The sequence below is a fragment of the Loxodonta africana genome, chromosome 9 (genome assembly GCF_030014295.1).
Source record: "Loxodonta africana isolate mLoxAfr1 chromosome 9, mLoxAfr1.hap2, whole genome shotgun sequence".
Taxonomy (NCBI): domain Eukaryota; kingdom Metazoa; phylum Chordata; class Mammalia; order Proboscidea; family Elephantidae; genus Loxodonta; species Loxodonta africana.
Window position 1 is genome coordinate 33,925,329 of NC_087350.1, and position 16,983 is coordinate 33,942,311.

General features: G+C 41.4%; 1 protein-coding gene across 1 annotated transcript; it reads left to right on the plus strand.

Moving 5' to 3' along the window:
* The first annotated feature begins 274 nt into the window (after nt 1-274).
* Nucleotides 275-10,661, plus strand: RFK (riboflavin kinase). The gene is made up of 4 exons (XM_010587502.3): nt 275-407; nt 1,428-1,579; nt 7,170-7,272; nt 8,474-10,661. Exons 1-4 carry the CDS (start codon nt 326-328, stop codon nt 8,605-8,607), a joined length of 471 nt encoding a protein of 156 aa, XP_010585804.1. The 5' UTR covers nt 275-325; the 3' UTR covers nt 8,608-10,661.
* The last annotated feature ends 6,322 nt before the right edge of the window (nt 10,662-16,983 follow it).

Consider the following 16,983-nt stretch of genomic DNA (forward strand, 5'->3'; position numbering starts at 1 on the left):
CGTCCGAAGGGGTGGGCTCGGGACCTCTCACGCGGCCGGCCCGCCCCCGCCGCGCTCCCCGCTCACGCCCTTACTTAACTTCCGCCGTCGCCACTGCTGCCCGGGTGGAGACGCAGCTGTTGAGTCGCCCGGCGGCTTCTGTTGGGTCAGCGGCGTGAGGGACCGGCCACCGCGCGTTGTCGGCCCAGCCCGGCTTGTGGTGCGCCCGCCGGGCCGAGCTCGGCCCGTGTCCCCCGGCTGGTCCGGGGGTCCGGGCAGTGCCTCGACGGCGGCTCCTCCGGACGCGCGGTCCGGGCCGCAGCCCGCGCCCCAAGCCGGCGGCGTCATGAGGCACTTGCCGTACTTCTGCCGCGGCCAGGTGGTGCGGGGCTTCGGCCGCGGCTCCAAGCAGCTGGGCATCCCCACAGGTGAGTGCGGGGCGAGTCAGAGCTCCTGGGGCCGGGTCATGTCGGGGGGCCTGGACCCGGGTCGCGGGGCCTCAGGGTGTGCGGGCTTCGGCGACTGCCTTCCCTGTCCCCTGTTCTCGCTTCTGGGAGCGGAGGACCAGTGGTCGGGTTGGGGGAGCACGCCCTGCGCCTGTCCGCCAGCTCCCCGGGGATCAGCGTCGGACACGCAGTAGAGAGGAAGCCGGGGCTCAGCCGCGGGATTCCCCATTCTCGTTTCTTTGTCCAGCGAGGATACAGGGGCCAAACCTAACACGCATTTTGCGGGTTGGGAAACGTAGTGTGCACCAGCATGCTCAAGCCACCTTTAAGGGTTTTTTTTCCTTAAAATCCGCTATTATATAGTATCCAAGTGTTAATACAGGTAGAGTCGAATAAGAAGCGTATCCTTTTTTGGTCTGCCTGCATTTGTTTTAGTATTCAAGAATTGACTATAGTTAATTCGTTCTTGGAAATAAAAATGTTCCAAGTCTTGGTCCTTGTCGTTCTGAGGTTGGTACATGCATTACAATCATCTACCTTGAGGCCTTCAGGAAAAGCAAAGCAAAATAGGTTCCACGTCTGCCTCTTGGCATATTAAATCAATCTGCGGACTCAGGCAAGTGTATTTACCAAAGAATCTTCTCAGGTGATTCATAACCTCCTCAGCAAAGATCAGGTCTAAAAACCCACCTGTTTATGTACCTGTTTTCTTACTCTGAGAGTGCTTTTTTTTTTTTTTTTTTTGGAGAGGTTTAGTAAACAGTGTAATCTTATAACCACGGTAATTAGTATATCACTTTCACATTTATAACCTTGCTCTTAAGCTATCAGTGTGAAGAGGGGAAGGAAATCCTAGCCAGAACATGGAAGGGTGGGATTGGTAAACACAGGCAAAGTCAGAGGAAGGTGGTCCACTTAATGATTTAGACTAGCCTTGTGTGTGATTTTTATAAATATTTAATATAAGACTCTTAACACTCAATATTTATTTATTTTGTGTAGCTAATTTTCCTGAACAAGTAGTAGATAATCTCCCAGCTGATGTATCCACTGGCATTTATTATGGTTGGGCCAGTGTTGGAAGTGGAGATGTCCACAAGATGGTGGTGAGCATAGGATGGAACCCCTACTACAAGAATACGAAGAAGTCCATGGTAAGAATTGTATTTTGCCCTGTACCATAACAGACAATGAGATGACTATTTAGAGTTAGTCTTGGGTGCAGTGATGTTTATAACGTATTTCGCGTTAAAAAGCTTGTTTCATAAAATTGAGCTTTCTAGTTAATGCAGTTTGTTCACCATTTAGTTACTTGGTAACCCTGTTAGGGTAGAACTGCTTACTACAGGGATGGTGTTTTCTGATACGATTGCAAGACCATGTTCACACAAGGTGTTTTTGGTTTGGCTTTTTGTTTTTCTTTTTTAATACTGCTTTGCCTTATGTTCTTTTCACAAGACCCACACAGCTTAAATTTTTTATCTGCTGTTATCAATTCCAACTCATGGCGACTCCATGTGTGCAGAGTAAAACTGATCCATAGGATTTTCAAGCCTGTGACCTTTTGGAAGCAGATCCCCAGGCCTGACTCCAAGGCGCCTGGGGGTGGGTTCCAGCCACCAGCCTTTCAGCTGGTAGTGCTACCAAGGGACTAGATGTGACAGTTTTTTGGTCAGTGGACGTGTGTGTGTGTGTGTGTGTGTGTGTGTGTGTGTGTGGCAACAGCAGATTTTGACATTTATCTAAATTCTACTGTCTTTGAAGATAGAAAAACCTCAGAGCTAAGTGCCAATAGAAACAATAGAAATGGCATAAAACTACTTAACATTTTGATCAGTATTTTTGAGTATTAAGGATGTGAAAATTATTTGTTGGTGGAGATAAGGAAGAGAATTGATGAAAGAACACAAAATACTTTTCTGTAGAATGAGGGAGGAGAAAGGGAGAGGAGGCTAATCCCATGATCTCTTTTTTATTAACTACTCAGATAACAGGAATATCAACTGTAGAGCCAGTTAAGTAATACCTTGTAAGTCTTTCCATAGTTAAGAGAAACTCAGTTTTCTATTGGTAGGAGGTTCATACATTTCAGAGTTTTTCTTTTTGCTATTTTTTTTTTTCTATAACACACATTTATGAAGTGCGTATTCAAAACTAGGTTATTGGACTTACTGATTTTAAAATATTCTTAATGTATTCCACATAGAGTTCCTTTGTTGAACCTATATATTGCAAGTATCTTCTTCCACACTTTGTGGTTCTTTTTTTTTTTTTTACTCTTTCAGTTCTGTCTTTTGTCCAGTTCATCGCTTTTCTGTTATAATGGTTAGTGCTTTTAATCCTTGCCTACTCCAGAGCCATGGAAATATTCATCTGTTTTATTTTAAAAGCTTGATTTACCTTTCTAATCAAATTCATTTTTGAATATGGTATGTGGTTGGAGTCTACAGTGAATTTGGGTATGCTGCACAGACTCAGCCCTCACTTCAGACCAGTTGGCTACAAATTCAGGGATAACCACAGACTCCCTCATGTCTGATGATTTGCTAAAAAGACTCACAGAACTCATGGAAAGCTATTATATGTACGGTCACACTTATTACAGGGAAAGGATACATGAAAACCTACATGGGAAGAGTTGTGTAGGACGAAGTCTAGGGTACTTATGGACATGAAGCCTCCATCCTCAGAGATGTGTTACCCTCCTAGCATCGATTATGGCCATATAGGGAAGCTCTCTAGAGCTTTGATCTCCAAAGTTTTTACTGAGATTCTGTTACATACGCATGGTTGATCGATTCATTGCTTGATCTCCAGCCCCTCGCTCCTCCCTGAGATTGGGCTGATATCACTGACAGCACTTGCCTCCGAGTTCCAACCCTCTTATACCAGCATAGTTGATCTTTCTGGTATGGCCAGCCACCACCCTAAGATTTATGGTGTTGCTGGGCCCACCCTGAGTCATTAAAAACCAAACCAAACCCAATACCATCAATTCCGACTCCTAGCGCCACTTTAGGACAGAGTAGAATTGCCCCATAGGGTTTCCAAGGCCGTAATCTTTATGGAAGTAGACTGCTACATCCTTCTGTGACAGAGCAGCTAGTGGGTTCAAACCACCAACCTTTTGGTTAGCTGAGCACTTAACCATTGTGCCACCAGGACACCTTAGGCATTTTATTAGCACCATGCAATTCCATGTTGTAAAAATGGCATGGGAGTGGCGGCTGACCTCCACTAATTTCACAAGGGGGGAAGGAGAATCAAAATCCACATCCTAGAGCTAATTCCTGTGAGGCAGAGGTCAGACATGCCTCCTCTCTCTACCATCTTTACCAATTCTGACATCAGCTGCCCTTCCCACGTGCTCTACTTCACTGCTGGGTTCGATAATTCATTGCAGTGGCCACACAACTTACAGACCGTACTTACAGTTATGGGCCTTATTAGGGAAGTACCAGGTTACAGTTCAGGTTCAGGAACATTCACAATATAGTTCTTCTGTCAGGACAGCCTCTTCACAGCTGTGCCCAGGCACGCCTCTCTCTGACGCTCACCCTCTGCCCTGCTCAGGCAAGTGTTTATAAAGCTTTTTAGCTCTGCTGAGAAGTGCCCAGAGGCACCGCGTTCCGCTAGTAAGCCCCCTGCCTGAAAGCACTCAGCTTTCTCAACTCCATGGGCCAGGAAACCCACCGAAATGCCTCCTGCCAGTCTCCTGGTTCTGCTGCCTCTGCTGCTACTGTTTCTTGCTGTCTTGCCATCTTTAGTGTTACAGCTGTCTCTCTGTCTCTTGGGCCTAGGCGGGTCTCAGTGCAGGGATCCTAGGTCCAAAGGAAATCGTCTGCTCCAGCTTCTTGTTCCTTGGTGGTGGTGAGATCCTCTCCTTCCTGCCTCTGGGATGGCTCATCTTAAGCCTAGCAGGATGGCAAAACTGACCAGTCCCTTCATAAGGGTTCTATTAACCTTATATGTGTGGTCTCACCCCCAAACAAGTGCTATAAACTTCATTTGCCTTACTGGCAAGGTATCCAATCCCATTTTTGTTGCTAGGTGCTGTCGAGTCAGTTCTGACTCATAGCGACCCTGTGTACAACAGAACTCAGTACTGCCTGGTCCTGTAACATCCTTATAATCATTGTTATGCTTGAGTCCGTTGTTAGCAGCCACTGAGTCAGCCCATCTCATTGAGGGTCTTCGTCTTTTTCACTCATCTTCTACCAATCATGATGTCCTTCATCCAGGAAGTGGTCCCTCCTTCCTTCTAAGGAGCACTGTGGCTGTACTTTTTCCAACACAGATTTGTTCATTATTCTGGCAGTCCATGGTATATTCAGTATTTTTCACTAACACATTCATTCAAAAGTATCAGTTCTTCTGTCTTCCTTATTCATTGTTTAGCTTTTGCATGCATATGAGGCGGTTGAAAACACCATGGCTTGAGTCAGACACACCTTAATCCTCAAAGCGACGTCTTTGCTTTATAACACTTTTAAAGAGGTCTTTTGCAGCAGATTTGTCCAATGCAATGTGTCATTTGATTTCTTGACTCCTGCTTCTGTAGGGTCGCTATGAGTTGGAATCAACTTGACGGCAGCAGGATTGGTTTTTTTGGTTCTGTGGGCATTGAGGAAACCCTGGTGCCATAGTGGTTAAGTGCTGTGGCTGCTAACCAAAAGGCCAGTGGTTCGAATCCACCAGGTGCTCCTTGAAAACTCTATGGTGCAGTTCTACTCTGTCCTGTAGGGTTCCTGTGAGTCCGAATTGACTTGACGGCAATGGTTAGGTTAAGTTAATAGGTTATGGGTATTTATTGTGGATCCAAGTAAAATTAATCCTTGACAGCTTCGGTGTTTTCCCTGTTTATCATGATGTTGCTTAGTGGTCCAATTGTGAGGATTTTTGTTTTCTTTATGTTGAGGTGCAGTCCATTCTGAAGGCTGTAGTCTTTGATCCTCATCAGTAAGCGCTTCAAGTCCTCTTTGTTTTTAGCAAGGAAGGTTGTGTCATCTGCATAGTACAGTTTGTTAATGAGACCTCCTCCAATCCTGATGCTGCGTTCATCTTCCTGTAGTCCAGCTTTTTGGATTGTTTGTTCAGTTTATAGATTGAATAGACATGGTGAAAGGAGATAACCCTGATGCACACCTTTCCTGACCTTAAACCACACAGTATCCTCTTGTTCTGTTCGAACGACTGCCTCTTGGTCTATGTACAGGTACCTCATGAGCATAATTACGTGTTTTGGAACTCCCATTCTTTGCAGTGTTATCCATAATTTGTAATGGTCCACACAGTCAAATGCCTTTGCACAGTCAATAAAACACGGGTAATTATCTTTCTGGTGTTCTCTGCTTTCAGCTAAGAGCCATCTGACATCTTCTCTTCAACACCCTGAGCTTAGTATAGTATATAATTTCTGACCCTTATATAAGTGATTTTAGATTTAGTAATCTGGTAAAGTCAAAGCTCTAATGAGGATTATGTTATAAGAAAAGTCCTATCCATATTTAAATCAGATTTTTAAAATAGACTTCACAAAATCCATAAATCCCATCGTATCATATACAAAGTTTAACATTAGATTACTCGGGGAGAACACCCATTTTAATCACCTCAGAGGATCCTTGGGTCCTTTACCCAAACAAAAAAAGTTATGAAATACTAGAATGTTTTATTATTTTAAGAGAAAAAAATAAAACCCACCTTAATCTAAAAGTTCTGTTTGAAATTTCCTTCCGTTTTTTTGGTCTGAATCATAGTTGAAGTGCACATGGTGAACTTGCCACTTTAATTAAGAATATAAACTCTTAATTTTTGGATTTAGGTTTTCATGTTTAATTTATTTAAAATAAGACATCATATTTAAGTATAGTTTGCTCTTACTATCTCTGTTATTCTGAGTAACTGTACTCTTAGCTGATTTGAGATAGCTATTTTGGGATCGCTTTATATATTAGATTTTTCCAAAGTCATATGCTTCAAAATATACTTTTAATACCAAGTTACGTGTTTCTAAAATGTTTACACTTAAACATCTCCATTTCCAGTGTCACCATCCTAGTCCAAGCTCTGCTGGCTTGTATCTGTGTTTGGTCTCCTACCCTACTTGGTCTTTCTGTGTTTTGGATTTCTTCTTTATGGGATTCTACTACAGGTGCAGATGATGTATCTGAGCTAGATGGGTGTTAGGAGGTCATCTCCCTCTGGCAATGTTTTACTCCAACATGTCTGTACCTGTTTGTCCCATCACTCCTTGATCAGAAACCTGCATTGGCGCTGTTGTCCCTGCATCAGTCTTCAGGTCTGCCTAACCCTCAGAGGTTTCCATAACTTGATGTTTATTAGAGACATGCGGATTCTGAATGGCCTTACAACCTTTTTTTTTCCCTGTAGAACAGCTCACATTTTGCTCATTCCCTCTTTGATGTCTGCTCAACTGTTTCTTCTTGATACATCTTCTGCCTCCTTTGGTAGCTGTCTACTTTTTCTGTAAACAGTAAATCTTACCAGATTTGTTGTATAACATATCACCTCTCTTGATTTTAGTGCTTAAATGTAAGGGCAGGGACAGAAACAGGATTGGTGGAAGAATTTAGGAAAAACTGTGCTTAAAATGTAAGTACATAAGTCTTAAAATTTAGTGAGGGTTGATTGGTTCTTTTAAATTAACTCAGCATAAACACAAAGATCTGAAGTATGTCTTCTCACATTTTAATATTTTCTTCTAACACTTCTTGACTGTAGGAGACTCATATCATACATACTTTCAAAGAAGACTTCTATGGGGAAATCTTAAACGTGGCCATCGTTGGCTACCTGAGACCAGAAAAGAACTTTGATTCTTTGGGTGAGTTCTTGTTCATATCTGTGTAAAATACTGCTGCAACTACAGTTACCTCTGCTGCCGCTACTACTAATGAAGGCAGAACAGGCGACACCTGAGCGTTTAGGGTGTGCAGGCAGTGTTTGAAATGCTTTTCGTGAATTAACTAATTTCATGTTGACAACAGGCATGTGAGGTAGGAATTGTTTTGCCCGTTATGCAGATGAGGACATTGGCACAGAGAGGTTAAGCACTTTGCCCAGGGTCACACACGTAAGTGATGGAGTCCTAGATTCAAACCGAACAGGCTGACCTCAGCGCCTGAGTTCTTGACCACCCTATGTAATGCTGCTTCTCTCCAGTAGCTTGTGAAGTCTTTATTTCCTTTTCATATTTAACAAGTAGAATTAACACTCTGATGCAGAATGGATGCTTTGGAAATGTCTTAAAGCATGAGAAACAGTCTGTCAGAAAACATTTGAAATAAATGGTATCAGATTTCTATTAGTGTAATGTGAAAGTTTTAATTCTATTGTAGTTTTTTTTAACAACTGTAAATACAGAGGGGAATAGATCATGAATATTAATTTGTAATTTGCAATGTACATTTTTGCTAATTGCAGGAAGAAAATTAGGCACTTTTTTTGTGTTCCATTGACTTTTGTTTATGTAAGTCAGGAAGAAGGGGTGGAACAAGTATTTCCTGGGCACTCACCTTGTGCCAGAGAGACTATCAGCCTGTGAGTTTTTGGGAGAGGCTGAACAATGTAGAAGTTAAAAAGTATATTAGCGGTTTTTCACAATAAAAACCAAACCTTTGTATATATATAGTATATATGTTACATGTAACATATGTTGTGTGCAAATGTTGGGTTGATTCTGATTCATAGTGACCCCATGTGACAGAGTAGAACTGCCCCATAGGGTTTCCTATGCTGTAATCTTTACAGGAGCAGATCACTAGGTCTTGTTTCCCACAGAGCTGCTGGTGGGTTTGAACTCTCGACTTCTTGGCTTATTGCCAAGTGCTTAACCATTGTGCCACCAGGGCTCCTTATAACATAAAGCCCCAAAAATGGGGTTTATAGCAGCAAGTTGAACTTAGTTCATGCTTACTATATATTTTTCAGTTTTGTCTACTCAGTAAGATTTTCACTTTGAGTATTACAGATTTTTCTTAAAGGCAGTTACTGAATTATCTTTCCCTGGAATGTTCTCTCTGCAGAGTCGCTTATTTCAGCAATTCACGGTGATATTGAGGAAGCTAAGAAACGACTAGATTTACCAGAACATTTGAAACTAAAAGAAGACAATTTCTTCCGGGTTCCGAAAAGCAATATACTGAATGGCCACTGCTGAAAAATCATCTTATTTATTCATTCACTCTTTCCTGGTATTTCACTGTTCATAACTCTGCAGTCTCATCTTGGTCATATTTTAAAAATCAAACATTTTCCTACAGCTGTGAATTAGTTTAAATGTTACAATGTAGTGACTATATTATGCTTCAACTGTAAAACCCATCATGCCACAATACTAAAAAGATTCATTTAAAAATCAAGGCTCTTTTTTATGTATTATGTTAATGAAAACTTTCAAATCTTTTCAAAATATGCCACTAGAAAGATCTTATATTCTTATGATGGAAATAAAGTGTATGTTAGTCTGGATGCGAAGGCAGGTAACTAGTTTGAGATGAGAAGGGTAATTCTCCTGGTAAGATACCAGCATATCTGTACATGTGTGGCACATCCAGCTAAACAGAAAAGGCTTATGGAAGTACATGCATTAAAAACAGAGGTTTGGGAGTTAATTATAAACCTAAGGGGGAAAATCCATACTTTGTATTTTTGATGTATTGTACATTTACATATTTTATTATAGACATTGGAAACTTGGCGACATTTCATTTTAGTCATTTCCTTTTTGAGTTCAAAACATTGTGCTCATCCATTTTTTTTATAAACCTGCCTCAGTTCTAACTCAATTCTTGACTCCCTCCTCCTACCATTTGTTGATTGTTTTTTTAAGACAAAGGAAAATGAATGTTTTTCAAATCTATAGGCCTCATTTTTGTGTTGGATAACACTTCTCTCTCCTTTTTAAGAGTAGATATCCTTGTTCAACATTTTTCTTGATTTCGGTCTTTTTTCCATTAAGTGATTGCCAGTATCAGTTTTTGTCAACTTAGAATATCTTACAGCTGTACACTTGCAAGAGATGGAGTGTGTCTGTAGTGTTTCATCCTTTCACAGTGTGGACAGTGATTACCATGTAGATCTGTACTGCATTTTTTTTGGGGCAGGGGGACTTCATCTTTAGGTTTCCTCAAGATTTAAATTAACGCATAGCAGTTCGTTTACATGCACCAGTTGCTTAAGGAACACAAAATGGTTGTCCCCCGCCCCCTGGGAAACTAAGAGCCAGTGAAACGATGAAAAATAAAAGGTTATTTATTTTTAATGTAATTGTATGGTCCTCAGCAAATCCAAACTCTGTGCATACACAACTGTAGCAATGTAACTTAATGCCGGTCTAAATAGTGCTTGTAGCTGAGGGAAAAGGCATAGATAATAAAGTTTCAGTTAAACTACATCCTATGCATTTTTCCTCTTAACTGTGATTTTTGGGCACTTGAGTCTTGTTCATATTGGCAGAAATTTGAAATCTTTGGATATTTAGGAAGTTAAGATTGCAGATTGTTTGGGGCCACTCAAGTAGTACACTGTGTCATCATTCATCTTAGCACCAGATTTGGGGGGCAGGGGCAGTATGTAGGTGGTAATTTTAAAGGTGATAGCAACTCAGTATAAATCAGTTTCCCCTAAATCAGCATTAATGAATTAGAACTGACTTTAATAAAAATACTTACAAAATGTCTAGAAAAATGTCTTATTCCTGATGTTAGAGCAGGGGGAAACGTGGATAAATTCAGTTGAATTGTGCTTGACTTTATGGTGTATGGATTTGTGGTAAACAAAGCAGTTTATGGCTCTTTTTTTTTTATTATTAAAATTTTTAGGAAATGTATAATATTTTGGTTTTGTTAATTTTAAATGTTAGAAATCCAGTACTTGAAAGATGCCTAAATTATGAATGGCGTTATGAAACAAAGTTAAAAACAAACATGTAAAATGTGAAAACAGATTTGTGTGTGTTTTGTTTGACTAGCTTGCTGCTAATCATGTCTTCATAGGTGTGAAAGTTGTTTGCTGTGTTCATTGTCGCCTCGCGTTTTATGAAATAGCCACCGCTTCGAAAATCTTAGTGTGTCATTTAGGGGTCAGGTAATAGTATTGCATTTATACTTTCAAAAGTTTTATATTAAATATTTATTACACAAAATTACAGTAGTAACAATTTGATTAGTCTGAATATTTTCAAGCACTGAAATAAATTTTGACTAAGTGATATATTTTTTTCCCGTGTCAACTTGTATCTTTTACTTTATGTAAGTCCCTAATATGCAGGCTTTATTTATTTTTGTTTATTTATTGTGCTTTAGGTGAAAGTTTACAAATCAAGCCAGTCTCTCATACAAAAAGTTATACAAACCTTGCTGTGTTCTCCTAGCTGCTCCCCCCCGCAATGAGACAGCACACTCCTCCTCTCCACCCTGTATTCCCTGTGTCCACTCAACCAGCTCCAGTACCCCTCTTCCCTTGTCATCTCGCCACCAGACAGGAGTTCCCTACATAATCTCATGTGTCTACTTTGAGCCAAGAAGCTCACTCCTCACCAGTATCATTGTCTATCTTATAGTGCAGTCCAGTCCCTGTCTGGAGAGTTGTTTTCAGGAATGGTTCCAATCTTGGGCTTACAAAGGGTCCGCGGACCATGCATGACCTCTGGGGTCCCTCCAGTCTCAGTCAGACCATTAAGCCTAGTCTTTTTATAAGAATTTGAGATCTGCATCCCACAGTTCTGCTCCCTCAGGGATTCTCGGTTGTGTTCCCTATCAGGGCAGTTATTGGTGGTAGCCAGGCACCATCTAGTTCTTCTGGTCTCAGGCTGATGGAGTCTCTGGTTTATGTGGCCCTTTCTGTTTCTTGGGCTCATCTTTACCATGTGTCTTCGGTGTTCTTCATTCTCCTTTGCTCCAGGTGGGTTGAGACCAATTGATGCATCTTAGATGGCTGTTTGCTAGCATTTAAGACCCCAGACACCTGTCACAAAAGTGGGATGCAGAACATTTTCTTAATACATTTTGTTATACCAGTTGACCTAGACGTCCCCTAAAACCAAGGTCCCCAGACCCGCATCCCTGGTACTCTGGCCTTTGAAGCATTTGGTTGTATTCAGGAAACTTCTTAGCTTTTGGTTTAGTCCAGTTGTGCTGACTTGCCATGTTGTCCATTGTCCTTCCCTTCACCTAAAATAATTCTTGTCTACTATCTAGTTAGTGAATATTCTTCTCCCTCCCTCCCCACCCTCGTAACCATCAAAGAATATTTTCTTCTGTGTTTAAACTTTATCTAAAGTTCTTATAATAGTGGTCTCATACAATATTTGTCCTTTTGCAGCCAACTAATTTTACTCAGCATAATGCCTTCCAGATTCCTGCATGTTATATTTCACAGATTTCATCTTTCTTAATTGTTGCAGAGTATTCCATTGTGTGAATATACCATGATTTATCCATTCATCCATTGACGGGTACTTTGGTTGATTGCATCTTTTTGCTATTGTAAACAGTGCTGCAGTGAACATGGGTGTGCATATATCTGTTTGTGTAAAGACTCTTATTTCTCTAGGATATATTCCAAGGAGTAGAATTGCTGAATCATATGGTAGTTATGTTTCTAGCTTTTTAAGGAAGTGCCAAGTAGATTCCCGAAGTGGTTGTACCATTTTACATTCCCACCGGCAGTGTATGTGTTCCAGTCTCTCCACAGCCTCTCCAACATTTGTTATTTTGTGTTTTTTGAATTAATGCCAGCCTTTTTGTTGGGGTGAGATGGAATCTCATTGTAGTTTTGATTTGCATTTCTCTAATGGCTAATGCCCCCACGTGTCTGTCAGTTTGTTGTACTGTGGGGACTTGTGTGTTGCTGTGATGCTGGAAGCTCTGCCACTGGTATTCAGATGCCAGCAGGGTCACCCATGGAGGACAGATTTCAGCTGAGCTTCCAGACTAAGACAGACTAGGAAGAAGGACCCAGGACCCGACAGTCTACTTCTGAAAATCATTAGCCAGTGAAAAACTTATGAATAACAGCAGAACATTGTCTGATATAGTGCTGGAAGATAAGCCCCCCAGGTTGGAAGGCACTCAGAAGATGACTGGGGAAGAGTTGCCTCCTCAAAGTAGAGTTCACCTTAATGACGTGGATGGAGTAAAGCTTTCAGGACCTTCATTTGCTGATGTGGCATGACTCAAAATGAGAAGAAACAGCTGCAAACACCCATTAATGATTGGAACCTGGAATGTACAAAGTATGAATCTAGGAAAATTGGATATCATCAAAAATGAAATGAAACACATAAACATCAATATCCTAGGCATTAGTGAACTGAAATGGACTGGTATTGGCCATTTTGAATTGCACAATCATATAGTCTACTATGCTGGGAATGACAACTCGAAGAGGAATGGTGTTGCATTCATCGTCAAAAAGAACGTGTCAAGATCTATCCTGAAGTACAACGCTGTCAGTGATAGGATAATACCCCTACGCCTACAAGGAAGACTATTATTCAAATTTACGCACCAACCACTAGGGCCAAAGATGAAGAAGTAGAAGATTTTTCTCAGCTGCTGCAGTCTGGAATTGATCGAACATGCAATCAAGATGCATTGGTAATTACTGGCGATGGGAATGTGAAAGTTGGAAACGAAGAAGGATCAGTAGTTGGAAAATATAGCCTTGGTGATAGAAACAATGCTGGAGATCAAATGATAGAATTTTGCAAGACCAGTGACTTCTTCATTGCAAATACCTTCTTTCACCAACATAAACGGCGACCATACACATGGACCTTGCCAGATGGAACACACAGAAATCAAATTGACTACATCTGTGGAAAGAGACGATGGGAAAGCTCGATATCATCAATGAGAACAAGGCCAGGGGCCGACTGTGGAACAGCCCATCAATTGCTCATATGCAAGTTCAAGCTGAAACTAAAGAAAATCAGAGCAAGTCCACCAGAGCCAAAATACGACCTTGAGTATATCCCACCTGGATTTAGAGACCATCTCAAGAGTAGATTTGACACATTGAACACTAGTGGCCGAAGACCAGACGAGTTGTGGAATGACATCAAGGACATCATCCATGAAAAAAGCAAGAGGTCACTGAAGAGACAGGAAAGAAAGAAAAGACCAGGGTGGATGTCAGAGGAAACTCTGAAACTTGCTCTTGAGCATCGAACAGCTAAAGCAAAAGGAAGAATTGATGAAGTAAAAGAACTGAACAGAAAATATCAAAGGGCCTCCTGAGAAGACAAAGTATTATAATGACGTGCAAAGAGCTGGAGATGGAAAACCAAAGGGAAGAACACGCTTGGCGTTTCTCAAGCTGAAAGAACTGAAGAAAAAATTCAAGCCTCGAGTTGCAATAGTGAAGGATTCTGTTGGGAAAATATTAAATGATGCAGGAAGCATCAAAAGAAGATGGGAGGAATACACAGAGTCATTATACCAAAAAGAATTAGTTGATATTCAACCATTTCAAGAGGTGGCATATGATCAGGAACTGATGGTACTGAAGGAAGAAGTCCAAGCTTCTCTGAAGGCATTGCCGAAAAACAAGGCTCCAGGAATTGATGGAATATCAATTGAGATGTTTCAAAAAACAGATGCGGTGCTGGAGGTGCTCACTGATCTATGCCGAGAAATATGGAAGACGGCTTCCTGGCCAACTGATTGGAAGAGGTCCATATTTATGCCTATTCCCAAGAAAGGTGATCCAACCGAATGTGGAAATTATAGAGCAATATCATTAATATCACACGCAAGCAAAATTCTGCTGAAGATCATTCAAAAATGGCTGCAGCAGTATATCGACAGGGAACTGCCAGAAATTCAGGCCGGTTTCAGAAGAGGACCTGGAACCAGGGATATCATTGCTGATGTCAGATGGATCCTGGCTGAAAGCAGAGAATACCAGAAGGATGTTTACCTGTGTCTTATTGATTATGCAAAGGCATTCAACTGTGTGAATCATAACAAACTATGGATAACAGTGCAAAGAATGGGAATTCCAGAACACTTAATTGTGCTCATAAGGAACCTTTACATAGATCAGGAGGCAGTTCTGACAGAACAAGGGGATAGTGATTGGTTTAAAGTCAGGAAAGGTGTGCGTCAGGGTCGTATTGTTTCACCATACCTATTTAATCTGTGTGCTGAACAAATATTACGAGAAGCTGGACTATATGAAGAAGAACGGGGCATCAAGATTGGAATAAGACTCATTAACAACCTGCGTTATGCAGAGGACACAACTTTGCTTGCTGAAAGTGAAGAGGACTTGAAGCACTTACTAATGAAGATCAAAGACCACAGCCTTTGGTATGGATTATACCTCAACATAAAAGAAAACAAAAATCCTCACAACTGGACCAATGAGCAACATCGTGATCAACAGAGAAAAGGTTGAAGTTGTCACGGATTTCATTTTACTCGGATCCACAATCAACAGCCATGGAAGCAGCAGTCAGGAAATCAAAAGACGCGTTGCATTGGGCAAATCTGCTTCAAAGGACCTCTTCAAAGTGTTAAAGAGCAAAGATGTCACCCTGAAGACTAAGGTGGGCCTGACCCAAGCCATGGTATTTTCAATTGCCTCATATGCATGTGAAAGCTGGACAATGAATAAGGAAGACCGAAGAAGAGCTGATGCCTTTGAATTGTGGTGTTGGTGAAGAATATTGAATATACCATGGACTGCCAAAAGAATGAACAAATCTGCCTTAGAAGGAGTACAACCAGAATGCTCCTTAGAAGCAAGGATGGCGAGACTGCATCTTACATACTTTGGACATGTTGTCAGGAGGGATCAGTCCCTGGAGATGGACAACATGCTTGGCAGAGTACAGGGTCAGCAGAAAAGAAGAAGACCCTCAACGAGGTGGATTGACCCAGTGGCTGCAACAATGAGCTCAAGCATAACGATTGTAAGGATGGCTCAGGACTGGGCAGTGTTTCGTTCTGTTGTGCATAGGGTCGCTATGAGTTGGAACCGACACAATGGGACCTAACAACAACAACGACTAAAGATCATGAGTATTTCCTTATGTATCTGCTAGCTACCTGAATGTCTTCTTTGGTGAAGTGCTTGTTCGTATCCTTTGGTGGGCTTTATTTTTAAGCCTAGGAAAGAATAGCTTATAATGATGTTACTTCAAGGTGTGTTAAAGGGCCTAAATATGCCGGATGTAGTTGGAAGAACCTGGTAACTCACAGTGACCTTATGTATAACAGAATGAAACGTTGCTGGTCTTCTGCCACTTTCTTGATTATTGATGTGTTTGAGACCATTTTGTGCCATTGTGTCAATCGATGTCATTGAGGGTTTCCCTCACCTTCGCCGGTCATCCACTTTACCTCCAGTGAACAGTCCCTCCTGATGATGTGTCCAAAGTAGGGGAGTCAAAGTCTCAGGCAATATTCTGTGATCCATAGGGTTTTCATTGGCTAATTTTTGGAAGTAGATTGCCAGGCCTTTCTTCCTAGCCTGTCTCAGTCTGGAAGCTCTGGTGAAATCTGTCCACCGTGGGTGACCCTGCTGGTAAGTGAAATATCAGTGGCATAGCTTCCAGTATTATAGCAACATGCAAGCCACCACAGCAGGACAAACTGATGGGTGGTGGAGTCATGAGAATTAATGCCCTGCATTTTATAATAGAATACATTTATAGGAGGGATGAGAAGATGGAAAGGTGTAAGAGCAATGATGGAAAGCAATAACGTGAGAAAGAAATGCTCGTATTCTGTTGGTGTGATAGATATCTAACTGGAAAACACAAGACTCAGCCGTATAACACTTAAAGATTAAGCCGAAAAAACGAAACCCGTGGTCCTGGAGTCGAATCTGACTCATAGTGATCTTATAGGTCAGAGTAGAACTGCCCCTTAGGGATTCCAAGGAGTGGTTGGTGAATTTGAACTTTCAGTTAGCAGCTGAGCTCTTAACAACTGCGCCACCAGGGCTCCCACTTAGAGACGGAGGTAAATAACAACATGTTGAAATTGGTTGCTCTAAGGAATGGAAAATGAGGTGAGGATGGGAACAAAGAGATTAATATTTCTTAATATGTCTTGTAGAACAATTTGCTGCTTTTAAGTACATGCAGGGGTATTTTTATGAAAATAAAGATTAACCTTTAAAAATTATGTATTTAGAGAGTGACCAAAAAGTTGGGAAACAAGATGAGCTTATTTTTAAACCTGCCCAGTTGCCAATGAGTTGATTCCCACTCATGGTGACCCCGGCTCTGTCAGAACAGAAGTTTTCAATGGCTGGTTTTTCGGCAGTGGATTGCCAGGCCCTTCCCTCTCCTTTCCTTCCTTGCTCCCCTGAGTTCCCTTTTCTCCTCCTTCTCCTCCCTGCTCTTTTAAGGAAGCAGGTATGAGCAGTTGAACTAGGAGGGGAGTGAAGGAGTTAAGTACCCAGGCATCACCTAGAAAATATTTGCAGTCTTTCTTTTTGGAACTAGATTAGAGATGGCACATTGCCTGCCTCCAGGATATTGGACTTAATATAGTTTCTTAAGGTCAGTGCTCTAAAC

Coding starts and splice junctions, on each gene's coding strand:
- RFK (XM_010587502.3), top strand. CDS start 326: ATGAGGCACTTGCCGTACTTCTGCCGCGGCCAGGTGGTGCGGGGCTTC. Junction 1,580..7,169: donor AGAATACGAAGAAGTCCATG/GTAAGAATTGTA, acceptor TCTTGACTGTAG/GAGACTCATATCATACATAC. Junction 7,273..8,473: donor AAAGAACTTTGATTCTTTGG/GTGAGTTCTTGT, acceptor TTCTCTCTGCAG/AGTCGCTTATTTCAGCAATT.